The sequence below is a fragment of the Nerophis ophidion genome, linkage group LG12, assembly GCF_033978795.1.
Source record: "Nerophis ophidion isolate RoL-2023_Sa linkage group LG12, RoL_Noph_v1.0, whole genome shotgun sequence".
Lineage (NCBI taxonomy): Eukaryota > Metazoa > Chordata > Actinopteri > Syngnathiformes > Syngnathidae > Nerophis > Nerophis ophidion.
In genome coordinates, this window is record NC_084622.1 from 63,574,661 (window position 1) to 63,596,841 (window position 22,181).

General features: G+C 40.1%; 1 protein-coding gene across 2 annotated transcripts in view; it reads right to left on the bottom strand.

The window, feature by feature from the left end:
• The window catches only part of bcl2l13 (BCL2 like 13), a 53,078-nt gene that overhangs the window by 23,473 nt on the left and 7,424 nt on the right, over positions 1–22,181 (bottom strand). For both annotated transcript variants that reach the window (XM_061917978.1, XM_061917977.1), the window contains exons 2-4: positions 21,835–22,017; positions 5,984–6,055; positions 5,702–5,858 (exon numbers count right to left, since the gene is read on the bottom strand). In XM_061917978.1, coding sequence (XP_061773962.1) covers positions 5,702–5,858; positions 5,984–6,055; positions 21,835–21,964 — 359 coding nt within the window. In that variant the 5' untranslated portion in view covers positions 21,965–22,017. The remainder of the gene's footprint in view (positions 1–5,701; positions 5,859–5,983; positions 6,056–21,834; positions 22,018–22,181) is intronic.

The window sequence follows — 22,181 nt, forward strand, 5'->3', positions numbered from 1 at the left end:
TCCCACTGCAAATGCCTTTTTTTTTTTTTTAACATTTTTTTCTTTTTCTAGTCCTTCACCCTAAATTTCCTCATCCACGAATCTTTCATCCTCGCTCAAATTAATGGGGAAATTGTCGCTTTCTCGGTCTCAATACCTCTAGCTGCTGCTGGCTATCATTATAAACAATGTGAGGAGCTCCACAACCCGTGACGTCACGCGCACATCGTCTGCTACTTCCGGTACAGGCAAGGCTTTTTTATTAGCGACCAAAAGTTGCAAACTTTATGGTGGATGTTCTCTACTAAATCCTTTCAGCAAAAATATGGCAATATCGCGAAATGATCAAGTATGACACATAGAATGGACCTGCTATCTCATGTCAGTAGGCCTTTAAAAGCGTGTTTTTTTTGTTACTGTGGTAGAATCCAGTTAATGCAGCACTCAGTAACTTTTCAACCTTCATAAAATATTTGCCTAACTTTTTTGGATGATACATCGCCTTACAACTAGTTGAATGGCACCTCTGTCTCAGCCTGAGGGGGTCTGTGTCGCTCTCACTGGCACTAAGCAACTTGGAGGAGGGTGGCAGGAACCCTGCCACACAACAAACTACACATTTGGTGACGTGCTTTATGGCATACGTCAATCCCAACTTTCCCCATTAGTTGCAAAGACGGAAGTCGATGCGAATGCCTACGTGCAGTTACTGCTATCATGGCAGAAGCTCCAAAATAACCAAAGAAACGAAGTGTTGTCTGCACTGCAAAAAGTCAGTGTTCAAAAACGAGAAAAAAAATACTAGAATGAGGGGTATTTTACTTGAACTAAGCAAAATTATCTGACAATAGAACAAGAAAATTCAGCTTGTCAAAACAAGCAAAATTAGCTAACCTCATTGAACCCAAAAATACCTTAAAATAAGTATATTTTCACTAATAACAAATGTACTTTTCTAGGCAGAAAAAAAGAGACCTTTTTGCTCAATATGTTGAAAGATATTCATAAATGAAGCAAATGCCAGTGCCATTACCTTGACATAACGATATGCGCTTGGCATCACGATTTTTTTTTCATGCTTGAAGTAAGTGAAGTGAAGTGAATTATATTTATATAGCGCTTTTCTCAAGTGACTCAAAGCGCTTTACATAGTGACACCCAATATCTAAGTTACATTTAAACCAGTTGTGGGTGGCACTGGGAGCATGTGGGTAAAGTGTCTTGCCCAAGGACACAACGGCAGTGACTAGGATGGCACAAGCGGGAATCGAACCTGCAACCCTCAAGTTGCTGGCACGGCCGCTCTACCAACCGAGCTATGCCGTTTTATACTTGTGAGTGTTGATGACACAGCTTTGCAACACTTGATATTCTAGTTTCAAGCATGTTTTACTCAATATAGGTCAGGCCTGGGCAATTATTTTGACTCAGGGACCACATTTAGAGAAAAAAAATATGTCTGGGAGCCGGTATACCTATTTTTAGGCAAACTAATACAAAACTTCGCAATAATGTCTCATTGAATGCTAAAAACGTTATGTTGAAAAATATTCTTAAATGAAGTAAATGCTAGTGCCATTACCTTGACATAATGATTTTTTTTCAAGCTTGAAGTAAGAAAGTATTACTTTAAAAAAGTGGATTTATACTTGTGAGGGTTGACGACACAGCTTTGCAACAGTTGATATTCTAATTTGAAGCATGTTTTACTCAATATAGGTCATCAAATCTCAGCAACAAGCTGTAATATCTTACTGAGATCATTTAGAACCAAAACACTTCAAATAAGTAAAACACTCGAACATAAAATCTGCCTAGTGAGAAGAAATAAGCAAATATCACCCTTATTTGAGATATTTCATCCTACTTAGATTTCAGTTTTTACAGTGTGAGGAGACAAAAAAAAAATAGAAAAAGGTAGGCTACCCGGATAAAAGGACAGTCAAGGATCCACATTGGCCCGGCTTTCACTCGCTTGCAAGCTTTCTTCGGGTGACTAACAATCTATACCTACTTAGTGGCCTAGTGGTTAGAGTGTCCGCCCTGAGTTTCAATCAATCAATCAATGTTTACTTATGTAGCCCTAAATCACTACGTTATGAGTTCAAACCCCGGCTGAGTCATACCAAAGACTATAAAAATGGGACCCATTATCTCCCTGCTTGGCACTCTACATCAAGGGTTGGAATTGGGGGTTAAATCACCAAAAATTATACCCGGGCACGGCCACCGCTGCTGCTCACTACTCCCCTCACCTCACAGGGGGTGATCAAGGGTGATGGGTCAAATGCAGAGGACACATTTCACCACACCTAGTGTGTGTGACAATCATTGGTACTTTAACTTTAACTACAAAAGTCTAAAAAAATGTTTGTTGCAGTGGTGAGATCAAGGTCATTACTGCTGTGCTTTTACTTTTAAGTTACATTTTAGACAGTACCCACTCTTCTGCCTCTTCTTTCAAGGTGTCTGAGCTGCCAAATTTCATGGGGCTTAGCGATAATGACAAAGCTAGCAACCTTACATTGACATAAACAGACCCGATTTTCATAGAAATGACCCCTTGGGGCAGAAGCCTCAAACTAAATTTACCTGGTGGCCGCTCGAGGTATTCAGGTTGAGGCTGGGAAAAACAAAGTATTCCCTTCAGAATAACGTTTTAAACATGGGAGTACATTTGTTAACTGCTTCCATCACCAAATCATAGAGACCCTGAGCTATGGTAGGCCTTAAGTTATTATCAATATAGTATTGATTGCAAACATTTTATATTTTGACTATGTTTAGTTCCCCAGGATAAGGTCAGAGACACTTCCTCTTGCTTGTAGCTCTTTGTCTTGCCCAATGTGTGTTTGTGTATTTTATGTCTAGAGCAGGGGTGCCCACACTTTTTCTGCAGGCGAGTTACTTTTCAATTGACCAACTAGAGGGGATCTACCTCATTTATATATATCATTTATATTTATTTATTTATGAAAGAGACATTTTTGTAAACAAGTTAAATGTGTTTAATGATAATACAAGCATGTGTAACACATATAGATGTCTTTCTTTCACAAAGACAAGAATATAAGTTGGTGTATTACCTGATTCTGATGACTTGCATTGATTGGAATCAGACAGTAATGATGATAACGCCCACATTTTCAAATGGAGGAGAAAAAAAGTTGTCCTTTCTGTACAATACCACATGAAAGTGGTTGGTTTTTGGCATCTAATTCATCCAGCTTCCATACACTTTACAAGAAAAACATTGGCGGCAAATTCCGTAGCTTGCTTGATTGACATTCACGGCACCCGAGGGTCTTGTGAGATGACGCTGGCTGCTGCCAGTTCATTATTAGGAAAAAATGACAGAGAGGAAGGCGAGAAACACTTTTTATTTCAACAGACTTTCGCGCCGTCCCTTCCGTCAAAACTCTAAAGGCCGACTGCACATTTCCTATCTTCACAATAAAAGCCCTGCTTCATGCTGCCTGCGCTAACAAAATAAGAGTCTCGGAAAGCTGGCGTGCACAAGTGATGTGCACGCCAGATTTCTGAGGGATCGCTTCTGCACGCCAGTTTTCCGAGACTCTGTATTTAGTTAGCGCAGGCAGCATGAAGCAGGGCTTTTATTGTGAAGATAGGAAATGTGCAGTCGGCCTTTAGAGTTTTGACGGAAGGTACGGCGCGAGAGTCTGTTGAAATAAAAAGTGTTTCTCGCCTTCCTCTCGGTCATATTTTCATAATAATGATCTTGCAGCAGCCAGCGTCATCTCACAAGACCCTCCGGTACCGTGAATGTCATTTAAGCGACGTCTTGGTGAAGATTGATGATCACTAATTTTTAGGTCAATTTTTTTTAAAAGCCTGGCTGGAGATCGACTGACACACCCCCCGCGGTCGACTGGTAGCTCGCGATCGACGTAATGGGCACCTCTGGTCTAGAGGGATTTAAGACCGCCATGATATATTTTGATTAATTACATTTAACTATGAAGTTAAGTAGAGGGCCACAACATATAAGCCTGCAAGTGGGTTGCAAGTCTGCCTTTGAGTCTCAAATTGTATGTCGACAAAAGCAGTCGACATCAACTTAAGCAGGTCTTTTTTAGCAATAAGAAGAAGATGGTGTACAAGGACGAGATGAGATGGTCGACTTGCAAGTTGCATGAACAAACCCCGTTTCCATGAGTTGGGAAATTGTGTTAGATGTAAATATAAACAAAATACAATGATTTGCAAATCCTTTTCCACCCATATTCAGTTGAATGCACTACAAAGACAAGATATTTGATGTTGTAACTCATAAAAAATTTTTTTTTTTCAAAACTAATAATTAACACATGCCAAACTAGTTGGGAAAGGGCATGTTCACCACTGTGTTACATCACCTTTTCTTTTAACAACACTCAATAAACGTTTGGGAACTGAGGAAACTAACTGTTGAAGCTTTGAAAGTGGAAGTCTTTCCCATTCTTGTTTTATGTAGTGCTTCAGTCGTATTTTACACTTCATAATGCGCCACAGATTTTCGATGGGAGACAGGTCTGGACTGCAGGCGGGCCAGGAAAGTACCCGCACTCTTTTTTTACGAAGCCACGCTGCTGTCACACTTAAGTCTTGCTGAAATAAGCAGGGGCGTCCATGATAATGTTGCTTGAACGACAACATACAGAATGTTGCTCCAAAACCTGTATGGACCTTTCAGCATTAATGGTGCCTTCACTGATGTATAAGTTACTCATGCGTTGGACACTAATACACCCCCATACCATCATAAATTTTGGCTTTTGAACTTTGCGCCTATAACAATTCGAATGGTTATTTTCCTCTTTGTTCTGGAGGACACCACGTCCTCTGTTTCTAAATATACTTTGAAATGTGGACTCAGATGATAGAACACCTTTCCACTTTGCATCAGTCCATCTTAGGTGAGCTCGAGCCGAGGCAAGCCGGCGGCGTTTCAGGATATTGTTGATAAATGGGTTTGGCTTTGCATAGCAGAGTTTTAACTTGCACTTACAGATGTAGCGACCAACTGTAGTTACTGACAGTGGTTTTATGAAGAGTTCCTGAGCCCATGTGGTGATATCCTTTACACACTGATGTCGGTATTTGATGCAGTACCGCCTGAGGGATCAAATGTCCGTAATATCATCGCTTACGTGCAGTAATTTCTCCAGATTCTCTAGAACTTTTTGATGATTTTACGGACCGTAGATGGTAAAATCCCTAAATTCCTTGCAATAGCTCGTTGAGAAATGTTCTAAAACTGTTCGACAATTTGCTTTCAAAGTCGTGACTCTCGCCCTATCCTTGTTTGTGAATTACTTAGCATTTCATGGACGCTGTTTTTATACCCAATCATGGCACCCAACTGTTCCCAATTAGCCTGCACACCTGTGGGATGTTCCATATAAGTGTTTGACGAGAATTCCTTAAATTTATCAGTATTTATTGCCACCTTTCCCAACTTCTTTGTCACGTGTTGCTGGCATCAAATTCTAAAGTTAATGATTTGCAAAAAAACAAAGTTTATCAGTTTGAACATCAAATATGTTGTCTTTGTAGCATATTCAACTGAATACGGGTTGAAAATGATTTGTATTCCGTTTATATTTTCATCTAACTAAATTTCCCAACTCATATGGAAACAAAGTTTGTAGTAAGAATGACTGTAGTTTAAATAGAATGAAATCAAGCCTGCGGCCATCCTTCTCCCAAACAATAAACTGACCCTGATAGAAGTGTGTGTACGGCTGCTTTCAGGTGTGTGTCCAGCTCTCGGACCATGCGCTCTCCCAGCTCAGCGAGACAGTCTTCAATTGCCATGTCAGGGTTGGCTGGACTGAAAACCAGTGATGCGCGGCAGTCAAAACCCGTGCTGGAAAAGGCTGCGTGCACACAAAGAATGGAATCTTAGACAGATTTGGAAACATGAAGTAATGCTAAGCACGAAATGTCAAGTTGCCTCCGATTGAGTCCAAGAAACTAAAGAGGAGCTAGTTGAGCTACTTACAAGCAGCAACTTCTTCTTCTAGTCGTTTCAGCTCTCCTTCTACCTGCTCTTTATCTATGCTTGTGGGTTCTCCTGAAATGACATTTCAAAATGTTTAGTTAGATAGAAGAGCGTTATGGGCTTTAAAAGTACAAGAAGACAACATTGTTTTAATTATTATTATTATTATTTCCGAGAATGCAAAGAGAACACACTGGATCCTAATTGGAGAAAGGCTATTTATGAGGAAGGTTGCACGAGAACTCCGGTTACCAGATTCATAACCTTTTTTTCAGCGACTGTCACAGTTGAACTTTCTGATCCACTCAGCCTCTATATCAGGGGTCACCAACACGGTGCCTGTAAGGACCAGATGAGTCGCCCGCTGGCCTGTTCTAAAAATAGCTCAAATAGCAGCACTTACCAGTGAGCTGCTTCTATTGTATTTATTTACTGGCAAGCTGTTCTCGCTTTGCTCGACATTTTTAATTCTAAGAGAGACAACACTCAAATGGAATTTGAAAATCCAAGAAAATATTTCAAAAGACTTGGTCTTCACTTGTTTAAATAAATTCATTTGTTTTTTAATTTGCTTCTTATAACTTTCAGAAAGACAATTTTAGAGAAAAAATACAACCTTAAAAATGATTTTAGGATTTTTAAACAAACATACCTTTTAAATTCCTTCCTCTTCTTTCCTGACAATTTAAATCAATGTTCAAATTTATTTTTTTATTGTGAAGAATAATAAATACATTTCTTCATTTTAGCTTCTGTTTTTTCGACAAAAAATATTTGTGAAATATTTCTTCAAATTTATGATTAAAATTAAAAAAAAATATTCTGGCAAATCTAGAAAATCTGTAGAATCAAATTTAAATCTTATTTCAAAGTCTTTTGAATTTCTTTTAAAATTTTTGTTCAGGAGAATCTAGAAGAAATATTGATTTGTCTTTGTTAGAAATATAGCTTGGTCCAATTTGTTATACATTCTAACAAAGTGCAGATTGGATTTTAACCTATTTAAACATGTCATCAAAATTTTAAAAGTAATCTTAATCAGGAAAAACTACTAATGATGTTCCATAAATTATTATTTTATCAAAAAGAATTAGCTAGTTTTTCTCTTCTTTTTTTCGGTTGAATTTTGAAAAGTGGAAATTGAAGATAAACTATGTTTCAAAATGTAATTTTCATTTTTTTCGTGTTTCTCCTTTTTTAAACCTTTCAATTGAGTGGTTTTTTTCATCATTTATTCTCTACAAAAAACCTTCCGTTGAAGGAAAAAAAATGTACGACGGAATGACAGACAGAAATACCCCTTTTTTAAAAATATTTATCTGTTTCTATATATATGTATTGCGAAAAATCATTAAGATGATCAGTGTTTCCATAAAGATAAATATCATTAATTATTAATAATAACAGAGTTAAAGGTAAATTGAGCAAATTGGCTATGTCTGGCAATTTATTTAAGTGTGTATCAAACTGGTAGCCCTTCGCATTAATCAGTACCCAAGAAGTAGCTCTTGGTTTCAAAAAGGTTGGTGACCCCTGCTCTATATTGTGTTTTTTTCATTTGCCACCTGATGCTAATTATTTAAGCACTATTAGCCAAAAGTCGTTTGAAAAACATTGAAAATGTTCTATGCTTTATTTGGAAAAATGTGCATCTGAATCGTCTGTCAACATCGGCTACAAAGTTGGCTCTCTGCAAAAGTAAAGAAATAAGTTTCAAAAGAAAAGGTATTTCCAGTTAATAATTAAGACACTAACGTCCAACCTCTTCGAATCTCCGTTCAGACTTCTCTGTGGAGTTTGCATGATCTCCCCATGCATGTGTGGGGGATTCTCCATGCCCACATTCCAAAAATCTGCTTGTTAGGTTCATTGGAGACTCTAAATTGTTCATAGGTATAAATATAAGTGTCAATAGTTGTCTGTCTATGTGTGCTCTGCAAGTGGCTGGCATCCAGGCTAGAGTGTAGTCCACCTCTCGCCTGAAGTCCGCCGGGATTGGTTCCTCTTAAACCCGTGACCCTAATGAGGATAAGCAGCATAGAAAATGGATGGATGTACACATTTGTTCTGCTGAGATACATTAGCCTGGCAATGAGCTGGTACATTGTACGCTGATATTAAGCTGGCTGCATTTGGCCAAACTTCCTCCTGAAAAACTCCCTCCGATCCTCCTCTTCCATCCATCTTGCTGTGCCATCAACCCACCTCTTTGCCATGGCTAGTACAGCTTCCAGTCACTCTGCTCCCAAACTGTGGAACTCTCAACAATCTGCAATATTGACTGCCTTCATACATTCGAATACAGACTGAAATTCCACCTGTTCAAAATTGTAAACTCACTGTAACTGCCTTAGTCTACACCAGGGGTCGGGAACCTTTTTGGCTGAGAGAGCCATGGAAGCCAAATATTTTAAAATGTATTTCGATGAGAGCCTTATATTATTTTTTTAACACTGAATACAACTAATTTGGACAGAATTTCTAGGCGCAGTCAAGGCATTGAGGGGTTCCTGTTTGGTGGCCGCGGGATTAGGTCTCTGCCTGTTGGCTTCATCTGACCGGGATCTTCAGCTCTCACTGGATCGGTTCGCAGCCGAGTGTGAAGCGGTCGGAATGAGAATCAGCACCTCCAAATCCGAGTCCATTGTTCTCTCCCGGAAAAGGGTGGAGTGCCATCTCCGGGTTGGGGAGGAGACCCTGCCCCAAGTGGAGGAGTTCAAGTACCTAGGAGTCTTGTTCACGAGTGGGGGAAGAGTGGATCGTGAGATCGACAGGCGGATCGGTGCGGCGTCTTCAGTAACGCGGACGTTGTACCGATCTGTTGTGGTGAAGAAGGAGCTGAGCCGGAAGGCAAAGCTCTCAATTTACCGGTCGATCTACGTTCCCATCCTCACCTTTGGTCATGAGCTTTGGGTCATGACCGAAAGGATAAGATCACGGGTACAAGCGGCCCAAATGAGTTTCCAGGTCTCTCCCTTATAGATAGGGTGAGAAGCGCTGTCATCCGGGAGGAACTCAAAGTAAAGCCGCTGCTCCTCCACATCGAGAGGAGCCAGATGAGGTGGTTCGGGCATCTGGTCAGGATGCCACCCGAACGCCTCCCGAGGGAGGTGTTTAGGGCACGTCCAACCGGTAGGAGGCCACGGGGAAGACCCAGGACACGTTGGGAAGACTATGTCTCCTGGCTGGCCTGGGAACGCCTCGGGATCCCCCGGGAAGAGCTAGACGAAGTGGCTGGGGAGAGGGAAGTCTGGGCTTCCCTGCTTAGGCTGCTGCCCCCGCGACCCGACCTCGGTTAAGCGGAAGAAGGATGGATGGATGGATGGATGAATACAACTAAAGGCGTGCATTTTTAAGTAACTTCAACATTTTTTGAGTACAATAACTCTCATATTCTTTTTAATAACATTTTTATTCTGAAGCTAACCAATAATAAATAGAATACTTCTTACCGTTAATGCGCCTTCTTGAACAGATGCGTTAGAAAACGACTGGATGGATTAAAATGCAGAAGAATGTTTTGTATTTTGAACAATATTTTTAACTCCGATTACCAGTGGAAATATTAATTTCTTATCGTGTTAAGCAATGTCAGCTAAGATTAATCTGCGAGCCAGATGCATCCATCAAAAGAGCCACATCTGGCTCTAAAGCCATAGGTTACTTACCCCTGGTCTACACTGTCCGTATTTGTTTGTTGTGTGCTGATTTTATCCTTGTTCTGATATCATTATCTTTATTTTATCATCAATTACTTTATCTGTATATAGTAAAGTGTCCTTGTTTTTTTTTAAAGGTATTTACCAAATCAAAGTATTATCAGTATTGCTTTTTTTTTCAATTTGTAGCCAACTGTATTATTAATTTAATGTGATTCCTACATGCAAGTGCACTTAATGTGTATATTAGTGTACATTACTTTGTGTGCTTGGTTTTACAGTGACTTCATGGACTGTTTACATATTTGACAAACTGAATTGCTACATTCAAGGAGGGTAGGATATAGTGCAGTGTGTTGAAATGAATTCAATTGAAAAAGAGAGCAAAACAATACAACATAAGAAAAAATTATAATTGATTTATTTTGTAATAGACACTATGTTTATAATTTTGTTTCGCCTTTTTAAAAATCATTGATGGTTATGTAAATTATGACATCATATTGGCCACGCCCCTACCGCCACAAGTGTATTGGCAATTTGGGGGCCACAATTCTGCCCTCTTTGGAGTTTATTTAAATAAGGTTTTCTCCAGCCACATATGTGAATGGCAGTGTGTTTTTGGCCCGGCAATAGTTATTAGCGACCATGGTAGTTATATTTGTAACTATAAACCAGGGCAACCCAAAATGTTGAATGAGCCATATTGGACCAAAAACAAATCCGTCTGGAGCCGCAAAAAATTAAAAGCCATATTACATACAGATAGTGTGTCATGAGATATCAATTGAATTAAGAGGACTTAAAGGAAACTAAATGAGGCATAATGATGGAATATATACATACAGCTAGCCTAAATAGCATGTTAGCACCGATTAGCTTGCTGTAATGCAGTGACCAAATATGTCTGATTAGCACTCCACATAAGTCAATAACATCAACAAAACTCACCTTTGTGCATTTATGCACAACGTTGAAAGTTTGGTGGACAAAATGAGACAGAGAAAGAAGTGGCATAAAACACGTCTTAGAATGTCGGAAAAAGCTTTACATGTAAACAAACTACGGTGAGTTCAAGGACCGCCAAAATTAGTAGGACAAAACGGCGTTCGCCAAATACTCGAATCAGTGAAGCATGTTTAATATAAACAGTGTGCTTTATAGCAATTAGGGAGGTTTGTGTCATGTTTGTCCTCCTACAGAAACCATATTAAAACAAAAAATGTTTTTTTTCCCTCATCTTTTTCCATTTTTCATACATGTTTGAAAAAGCACCCCAGCCTCCAAGGAGCCACTAGGGCGGCGATAAAGAGCCGCATGTGGCTCCAGAACCGCAGGTTGCCGACCCCCGCTATAGACCAAACAACACGGCGGTTGACTTAATAGAGGCATTATTTAAAGCAGTGGTTCTCAAATGGGGGTACGCGTACCCCTGGGGGTACTTGAAGGTATGCCAAGGGGTACATGAGATTTTTTCTAAATATTCTAAAAATAGCAACAATTCAAAAATCCTTTATAAATATATTTATTGAATAATACTTCAACAAAATATGAATGTAAGTTCATAAACTGTGAAAAGAAATGCAACAATGCAATAATGCAACAATGCAACAATTCAGTGTTGACAGCTGAAATTTTTGTGGACATGTTTCTTTTTTTTGTGAAGAAATGTTTAGAATTAAGTTCATGAATCCAGATAGATCTCTACTACAATCCCAAAAGAGGGCACTTTAAGTTGATGATTACTTCTATGTGTAGAAATCTTTATTCAATCAATCAATCAATGTTTACTTATATAGCCCTAAATCACTAGTGTCTCAAAGGGCTGCACAAACCACCACGACATCCTCGGTAGGCCCACATAAGGGCAAGGAAAACTCACACCCAGTGGGACGTCTGTGACAATAATGACTATGAGAACCTTAGAGAGGAGGAAAGCAATGGATGTCGAGCGGGTCTAACATGATACTGTGAAAGTTCAATCCATAATGGATCCAACACAGTCGCGAGAGTCCAGTCCAAAGCGGATCCAACACAGCAGCGAGAGTCCCGTTCACAGCAGAGCCAGCAGGAAACCATCCCGAGCGGAGGCGGATCAGCAGCGCAGAGATGTCCCCAGCCGATACACAGGCGAGCAGTACATGGCCACCGGATCGGACCGGACCCCCTCCACACGGGAGAGTGGTCATTCATAATTGAATCACTGGTTTATTTTTCAACAAGTTTTTAGTTATTTTTATATCTTTTTTTCCAAATAGTTCAAGAAAGACCACTACAAATGAGCAATATTTTGCACTGTTATACAATTTAATAAATCAGAAACTGATGACATAGTGCTGTATTTTACTTGTTTATCTCTTTTTTTTCAACCAAAAATGCTTTGCTCCGATTAGGGGGTACTTGAATTAAAAAAAATCTTCACAGGGGGTACATCACTGAAAAAAAAGGTTGAGAACCACTGACTTAAAGCATTTATGATATTTTAAACTTTATAGCAATCCAGCCATCCATTTTCTTGTCCCTTTTGGTGCCTATCTCAGCTACAATCGGGCGGAAGGCAGCGTACACCCTGGACAAGTCGCCACCTCATCGCAGGGCCAACACAGATAGACAGACAACATTCACACACTAGGGCCAATTTAGTGTTGCCAATCAACCTATCCCCAGGTGCATGTCTTTGGAGGTGGGAGGAAGCCGGAGTACCCGGAGGGAACCCACGCAGTCACGGGGAGAACATGCAAACTCCACACAGAAAGATCCCGAACCCAGAATTGAACCCAGGACCACTCGGGACCTTCGTATTGTGAGGCCGACGCACAAACCCCTCTTACACCGTGCTGCCCTAAACTTTATAGGATTAAAACAAAATAATTATACATTATTTATTTTTAAAAAAATTATAGTGTGAAAAAAAAATCTTATCAAATAAATTAAAATACTAAAAAACGATATAGCATGAACATAAAATATCCTGATCTAAGCAGCTTTGAAAAAGCAAAATATAGCCTCTTTATGACAGCCACTGCTGTACGTGCATGAATTCACAACCAAATACTTTTGGTTTAAATCCAGTAAGTGTGCTTGACTTTTCATTTCCTGCTAAATTCTTTGGAGTGCATGTTGCTTACTGATAATTTGCAGCCATGCGATGTTTTGATGAGGGAACAAGAAGAGGCCTTTCCTATTCCTCCGGAGTGGGACATTCCTTTTACACACTCATGATGCTTGACGTGCATCATGTGACAGTTACAGACGTGTACAAATACAATATATGGATTGGATATGCTGTGCAATAAGGGAGGTGGTGGGGGTGTCTCTTGTCAAGTATCACAGTCTTGCAAAATACTGCAAAAATCATCACTACTTTTGTGCTTTTTTGTGAGGCATCGTATTAAAAGGTAAACACTCTTTAGTTTCACAAGACTGTTTACTATGCATTCATTGCCACAAATATATTGGACTGCCATGGGTGGAATTAACCAAAACATCCCCTCCAGTGCAAACAAAAACAACAAAAAGTTATTAATGCAAACCTATGACTGCGCGACAAGGACATCCTAATAAACACCCAGGCGTGGACAAACAAACCCCGTTTCCATATGAGTTGGGAAATTGTGTTAGATGTAAATATAAACAGAATACAATGATTTGCAAATCATTTTCAACCCATATTCAATTGAATGCACTACAAAGACAAGATTTTTGATGTTCGAACTCATGTGAAGTGAAGTGAATTATATTTATATAGCGCTTTTCTCTGGTGACTCAAAGCGCTTTTACATAGTGAAACCCAATATCTAAGTTACATTTAAACCAGTGTGGGTGGCACTGGGAGCAGGTGGGTAAAGTGTCTTGCCCAAGGACACAACGGCAGTGACTAGGATGGCAGAAGCGGGAATCGAACCTGCAACCCTCAAGTTGCTGGCACGGCCACTCTACCAACCGAGCTATACCGCTATAAACTTTATTTTTTTTTTGCAAATAATAAATAACTTAGAATTTTATGGCTGCAACACGTGCCAAAGTAGTTGGGAAAAGGTATGTTCTCCACTGTGTTACATCACCTTTTCTTTTAACAAAACTCAATAAACGTTTGGGAACTGAGGATATTAATTGTTGAAGTTTTGAAAGTGGAATTCTTTCCCATTCTTGTTTTATGTAGAGCTTCAGTCGTTCAACAGTCCGGGGTCTCCGCTGTCAAATTCAACGCTTCATAATGCACCACAGATTTTCGATGGGAGACAGGTCTGGACTGCAGGCGGGCCAGGAAAGTAAATAAAATAAATGATAAATGGGTTGTACTTGTATAGCGCTTTTCTACCTTCAAGGTACTCAAAGCGCTTTGACACTACTTCCACATTTACCCATTCACACACACATTCACACACTGATGGAGGGAGCTGCCATGCAAGGCGCCAACCAGCACCCATCAGGAGCAAGGGTGAAGTGTCTTGCTCAGGACACAACGGACGTGACGAGGTTGGTACTAGGTGGGAATTGAACCAGGGATGCTCGGGTTGCGCACGGCTTCTCTCCCCACTGCGCCACGCCGTCCCAAGTACCCACACTGTTTTTTTACGAAGCCACGCTGTTGTAACACGTGCTGAATGTGGCTTGGCATTGTCTTGCTGAAATAAGCAGGGGCTTCCATGAAAAAGACGGCGCTTAGATACCCATACCATCACAGATGGTGGCTTTTCAACTTTGCGTCGATAGCAGTCTGGATGGTTCGCTTCCCCTTTAGTCCGGATGACACGATGTCGAATATTTCCAAAAATAATTTGAAATGTGGACTCGTCAGACCACAGAACACTTTTCCACTTTGCATCAGTCCATCTTAGATGATCTCAGGCCCAGAGAAGCCGTCGGGGTTTCTGGATGTTGTTGATAAATGGTTTTCACTTTGCATAGTAGAGCTTTTACTTGCATTTCCAGATGTAGCGACCAACTGTATTTAGTGATAGTGGTTTTCTGAAGTGTTCCTGAGCCCCTTTGTTGATATCCTTTAGAGATTGATATTGGTTTATGATATAGTGCCGTCTGAGGGATCGAAGGACACGGTCTTTCAATGAGATTTCTTCAGATTCTCTGAACATTTTCTATGATATTATGGACCGTAGGTGTTGAAATCCCTACATTTCTTGCAATTGCAATTTGAGAAATGTTGTTCTTAAACTGTTTGACTATTTGCTCACGCAGTTGTGGACAAAGGGGTGTACCTCGCCCCATCCTTTTTTGCGAAAGACTGAGCATTTTTTGGGAAGCTGTTAGTATACCCAATCATGGCACCCACCTGTTCCCAATTAGCCTGCACACCTGTGGGATGTTCCAAATAAGTGTTTGATGAGCATTCCTTAACTTTATAAATAAATAAATGGGTTGTACTTGTATAGCGCTTTTCTACCTTCAAGGTACTCAAAGCGCTTTGACACTACTTCCACATTTACTCATTCACACACACTGATGATGGGAGCTGCCATGCAAGGCGCTAACCAGTACCCATCAGGAGCAAGGGTGCTCAGGACACAATGGACGTGACGATGTTGGTACTAGGTGGGGATTGAACTAGGGACCCTTGGGTTGCGCACGTCCACTCTCCCACTGTGCCACGCCGTCCCAGTTTATCAGTATTTATTGCCACCTTTCCCAACTTCTTTGTCACGTGTTGCTGGCTTCAAATTCTAAAGTTAATGATTATTTGCAAAAAAAAAAAATGTTCATCAGTTTGAACATCAAATATGTTGTCTTTGTAGCATATTCAACTGAATATGGGTTGAAAATGATTTGCAAATCATTGTATTTCGTTTATATTTACATCTAACACAATTTCCCAACTCATATGGAAACGGGGTTTGTAAGGCACTACTCTTTTCCAAAAGGGTAAACTATACTGTAGTTAGCGAGCCCCCTCTAGATTTTTCCAAAAGGCTACTTGCAACACATTTGGTGACTTCTTGTCCTATTGGCAACGAGCAACAGGTCCTGCATTGGGCCACTCCCCCCATCTAAAATCTAGTTTGTGACAAAAAAGCGACAGAAGCACATTTGTATTTCTAAACATATCTATTTCGCACTTTGTGTTTTTTGATGACATAACGTACTACTCCTGCCACAAATACATTGCAGTCCTGTGGGAAACACAGCATAGCAGATGTTCCCTCTCGATGTGTTGCTGCACAAAAACAAGCTGATATTGCGTGCACACAAGTCAAGCTCACGCCCTGAGTGAAATATTTGCAAGATTACTTCTCCGCGGCCGAGGGCATGATGAATCACGTAAAGTACACACGACTGACGGTGGCGGTGAGCGTAATCTTTTCAATTCGAAACGTAAAACTTCAGTCTGGAAAGGTGAAGCAAGCATTTGATAAGGAGTGGAATGAACGGTCATTTATTCAACTTCTGCTTGTTGTACACAGGTCTGGTGCATTTAAGTGGAACTTTGTTGTGGACAAGAAGCCCGCAGACATTTTGGACATTTTTCAACGGCCAAAAGTGCCCCCTTCCCATTCTGTGGCCCTCGAGCTCAGGGATGAATGGCCGTAGAATCACTGTTGTTTTTTCGCTGTTGGCTTGGTGCTGTCTCAGCATTCAATCAGGCAGCGAGAAGGCCAGCTATTCTGCTTTGGTCCATGTACGTGTGAGTAATCCTACTGTGATTGCACATGACAAGCTGTCAGAAATTGGACCAGGTCATGCGGAAAACAAGAGATCAGACACTCGTCTACACCCCGCTCCTAACAGACGCATGACAAATGCACTGCAAAAAGTCAGTGTTCAAAAACAAGAAAAAAAATACAAAAATGAGGGGTATTTTACTTGAACTAAGCAAAATTATCTGCCAATAGAACAAGAAAATTCAGCTTGTCAAGACTTTCCAAAACAAGCAAAATTAGCTAACCTCATTGAACCCAAAAATACCTTCAAATAAGTATATTTTCAATAATAGCAAGTGTACTTTTCTAGGTAGAAAAAAGAGACCTTTTTGCTCAATATGTTGAAAAATATTCATAAATGAAGCAAATGCCAGTGCCATTATCTTGATATAACGATATGCGCTTGGCATCACGAGCTGTATAGCTCGGTTGGTAGAGTGGCCGTGCCATCAACCTGAGGGTTGCAGGTTCGATTCCCGCTTCCGCCATCGTAGTCACTGCTGTTGTGTCCTTGGGCAAGACACTTTACCCCCACGCTCCCAGTGCCACCCACACTGGTTTAAATGTAACTTAGATATTGGGTGTCACTATGTAAAGTGCTTTGAGTCACTAGAGAAAAGCGCTATATAAATATAATTCATTCATTCATTTTTTCATGCTTGAAGTAAGAAATTATTACTTTAAAAAAAGTAGTTTTATACTTGTGAGTGCTGATGACACAGCTTTGCAACACTTGATATTCTAGTTTCATGCATGTTTTACTCAATATAGGTCAGGCCTGGGCAATTATATTGACTCAGGGACCACATTTAGAGAAAAAAAATATGTCTGGGAGCCGGTATACCTATTTTTAGGCAAACTAATACAAAACTTCGCAATAATGTCTCATTGGATGCTAAAAACGTTATGTTGAAAAATATTCTTAAATGAAGTAAACGCTAGTGCCATTACCTTGACATAATGATATGCGCTTGGCATTACAATGTATTTATTTCATACTTGAAGTAAGAAACTCCATCCATTTTCTACCGCTTATTCCCTTTCGGGGTCGCGGGGGGCGCTGGCGCCTATCTCAGCTACAATCGGGCGGAAGGCAGGGTACACCCTGGACAAGTCGCCCCCTCATCGCAGGGCCAACACAGATAGACAGACAACATTCACACTCACATTCACACACTAGGGCCAATTTAGTGTCGCCAATTAACCTATCCCCTGGTGAAAAATGTTCATAAATGAAGCAAATGCCAGTGCCATTATCTTGACATAATGATATGCGCTTGGCATCACGATTTTTTTTTCCATGCTTGAAGTAAGAAATTATTACTTTAAAAAAAGCAGTTTTATATTTGTGAGTGCTGATGACACAGCTTTGCAACACTTGATATTCTAGTTTCATGCATGTTTTACTCAATATAGATCAGGCCTGGGCAATTATTTTGACTCAGGGACCACATTTAGAGAAAAAAAAATATGTCTGGGAGCCAGTATACCTATTTTTAGGCAAACTAATACAAAACTTCGCAATAATGTCTCATTGGATGCTAAAAACGTTATGTTGAAAAATATTCTTAAATGGAGTAAACGCTAGTGCCATTACCTTGACATAATGATATGCGCCTGGCATCACAATTTATTTTTTTCATACTTTAAGTAAGAAATTATTATTTTAAAAAGTGGATATAATACTTGTTATTGTTGATGACACAGCTTTGCAACAGTTGATATTTTAGTTTCAAGCATACTTTACTCAATATAGGTCATCAAATCTCAGCAACAAGCTGTAATATCTTACTGAGATCATTTAGAACCAAAACACTTAAAACAAGTAAAACACTCGAACATAAAATCTGCTTAGTGGGAAGAAATATCTTATCAGACAGAAAATAATCAAACATCACCCTTATTTGAGATATTTCATCTTACTTAGATTTCAGTTTTTACAGTGTGAGGAGACACAGGAAATATACAACATTTCTTCCTCTTTCTCTTCACTTGCACTCCTTCTGCTTTTATTCTAACACTCTTTCTGCCCGTTTAATATATTGCACTAAACCCTTTAAATATCGCTGCATGTATTTTATTGTACTATAGGCAGGCACATGGTTTCATACATTTTTATTCTGTTGTGAGATTTATCATTAACTCATAAATGTTTGTCGAAGTTATACCAATATGAAATGCATTTTACATAGTTTGTGTCACATTGGGGAATCACACTTCTGATATAATGTCATAATAAAAATAAATTAAAGGCCTACTGAAATGAGATTTTCTTATTCAAACGGGGATAGCAGGTCCATTCTATGTGTCATACTTGATCATTTCGCGATATTGCCATATTTTTGCTGAAAGGATTTAGTAGAGAACATCCACGATAAAGTTCGCAACTTTTGGTGCTGATAAAAAAAAATCCTTGCCTTTACCGGAAGTCGCAGACGATGACGTCACAAGGGTGAGGGCTCCTCACGTCCACATTGTTTTTAAAAATCCCCCCCCACGGGCCGCGGGACAAATTATCAAGCGTTGACCGGTCCGCAGCTACAAAAAGGTTGGGGACCACTGCTCTAAAAGGTACGCGCCTGTGCAATTGCACTCTGCTCACGCGTCCTCTGCGCACGGCAAATCTAGGCCGCGCACAAAATCGAATAAAAAGATAAGCGCAGAACAGTGTGCACGTCTGCCGTCGCTCACATGTGCGCCACTGAGTTTTGGCTTTTGCTCACACATATGAAAAATTGGAGGGAAAATTGCTAGTGTTAATTCTTCATATTCTTTAATCTTGTCACGTTGTTAAAACATGTCAAAAACACCTTCTCAAACCAATTACCGTATTTTTCAGACTATAAGTCGCAGTTTTTTTTCATAGTTTGCAACTTATACTCAGAAGCGACTTATGTGTGAAATTATTAACATGTTACCGTAAAATATCAAATAATGTTATTTAGCTCATTCACATAAGAGACTAGACCATGGGTGGGCATTACGTCGATCGCGACCGACTGGTCGATCTCGGAGGGTGTGTCAGTCGATCTCAAGCCAGGCATTAAAAAATGTACATAAAAATGAGCAATCATCAATCATACCAAGACTTCACTTTTGTCAGTTGTTTGACATTCTCGGCACCCGAGGATCTTGTGAGATGACGCTGGCTGCTGCGAGCTCATATTTAAGAAGAAAATCCCTAACAGGGCGGACGCAGAGAAACACATTTTATTTCTAGAGACTCCGTACCTACTGTCAAAACTCTAAAGAGCGACTGCACAGTTCCTGTCTTCACCATAAAAGACCTGTTTCATCCTGCCTGTGCTAACAAAATAAGAGTCTCAGAAAGCTAGCGTGCACAAGCTAGCAAGCTACGGAGTTTGATGCCAATGTATTTCTCCCCCGCCCTCAGCGACCGCTCCCTCTCCTCGCTCGCCCACACACTCACTGACGTCACTCACCTGCTGCCAGACATTAAAGGGCCACACACATATGCTACTCTCATAAAGTGTTTAAAAACCAGTATGCAAGTTGGACAAATGAGATGCCAAATCCAACCACTTTCATGTGGTATTGGACAGAAAGGAGGACTTTTTTTCTCCTCCATTTGAAAATGCGGACGTTATCAGCACCACTGTCTGATTCCAATCAATGCAAGTCATCAGAATCAGGTAATACACCAACTTATATTCTTGTCTTCATGAAAGAAAGGAATCTATGTGTGTTAAACATGCTTGTATTATCATTAAACACCATTAACTTAACAAAAATGTCTCTTTCATAAATAAATAAATATAAATTATAAATAGGAATGAGGTAGATCTCCTCGACTTGGTCAATTGAAAAGTAGCTCGCCTGCAGAAAAAGTGTGAGCGCCCCTGGACTAGACGTATAAGATTTCATGGGATTTATCGATTAGGAGTGACAGATTGTTTGGTAAACGTATAGCATGTTCTATATCAGGGGTCGGCAACCCGCGGCTCCGGAGCCACATGCGGCTTTTTGATCACTCTGATGCGGCTCAGCCTGTCACGGCCAGCTCAGCTTGTCATCCTGCTTGTCAAACCTCGGGACACGCCCACGGCCGCGCATATCCAGGGACGCGCTGCAGGACAAAGACATGGTGTCCAAGTTAAAGCGCCTGACAGCGCACCTTGAAGATGTTTCACACCGGAAGGCTGTTTTTGCTCAGAATCACAAATGGTGTGATATTGAAAACCTCCCCAAACCAGACAAACTTGTGTTCGAAACTTGGAACGTTATCCCCGACTTTTATGTGAGCATGAAAAAGTATGCACTTGGAGTCCTGTCGATCTTTGGATCCATTACATGTATGTGAGTAGGTGTTCTCCAACATGAACTTTATTAAAAACAAACATGGCACACGCCTCAGATGAGAGCTTACAATCCTGTGTGAAGATAAAGGTGACATCATTCAGCCCCGATGTGGAGACGCTGCGCGGTTCAGGAGCAGAAATCACATTGTTGACTACGTATGATAAATATTTTAATTTCCTATAATTTTGCATATATTCACATTTTTTGATTGTTCAGTGAAATAGACATTTTATTATTTAGGTTGGCAGCTGATGCACGGCGCCAGTAAAAGGATGACGACACAGAGAGAGAGGACGGCATTTCTGGTTCTCTGCCAGGGGATAAATTAAGTTCGGCCTTTTGTTTTTTCATTACTACAAGGAGGACTTAAATAGACATGAAGTATTTTACTTAACCTTCAACCCGACGTCTTTTTCTGAGTTAAAAACGTTTTGGTGCATGCAGAAATTTTATTTAATTTTCTCTGCAGTCGTTCATTGATTTCATAAACGTAACCCATCATAGTTTGTTTATACATAGCACAAAGCAAAAAGAAAACTTTATATGCAGTGTTATTTCATGTTTTTATTTTTATTTATTTTTTTTTTTTTTGTCCTGTCCAGCTTCTCAGGCAAATCATATAGTTGAAGTAGATGCCCATATCGGCTGAATCCCTCCCTGTTAGTGTTGTTACTCCCTCCGACAACACACCGACGAGGCATGATGTCTCCAAGGTTCCAAAAAATAGTCAAAAAAACGGAAAATAACAGACCTGAGACCCGGTGTTTGTAATGTGAAAATGAATATGGCGGCTGTATTTCCTCGGTGACGTCACGTTCTGACGTCATCACTAAAAGACCGATAAACAGAAAGGTGTTTAATTTGCCAAAATTCACCCATTTAGAGTTCGGAAATCGGTTAAAAAAATACATGGTCTTTTTTCTGCAACATCAAGGTATATATTGACGCTTGCATAGGTTTGGTGATAATGTTCCCCTTTAATGAACTCAAATTCACTTTGCACCGTATTCCAGATGTATTACAATGTTCCTGCGATATTTATTGCTAATGACAAATTACCACAAAATAGCACAAAAAGAAACCTGCATGAAATTACACAATTGAATGTCGCCAGCCGTATAAAAAGTAACTCAGAGCTACTTTTACTAAGTAAAAGTAGCTCTGATAGTGATGAAATAAACTACAGTAATGTACACTGAATTATGTTTCCTCCCACCTTCAGCCGATTGTGGTCTGCCACCAGGAAGCCGTCCCAGGTAGCTGAGCACAATGTACTTGGTCTCAAAGTGGAAATCCTCAGGCACAGTGGCAGGTGTAGGAAGAGGGGTGGAGCCTGAGGTAGCCATTGATCAGAGGCGTGTCACACTCGTAGGCACATATGATCTTACAGTCACTCCACCTGAGGATGGGAAGAGCCCGAGGAGGATAAACAGTAGAGTTAGTGCCATCTGTCCTGAATAGAAGCCCCTATTAACATTATATGAACTGAAAATTATGTTCATAAAAGTCGATATTGATACTGCTGATACGGTCGATAATTTCCACAATTCTCAATACTTATCT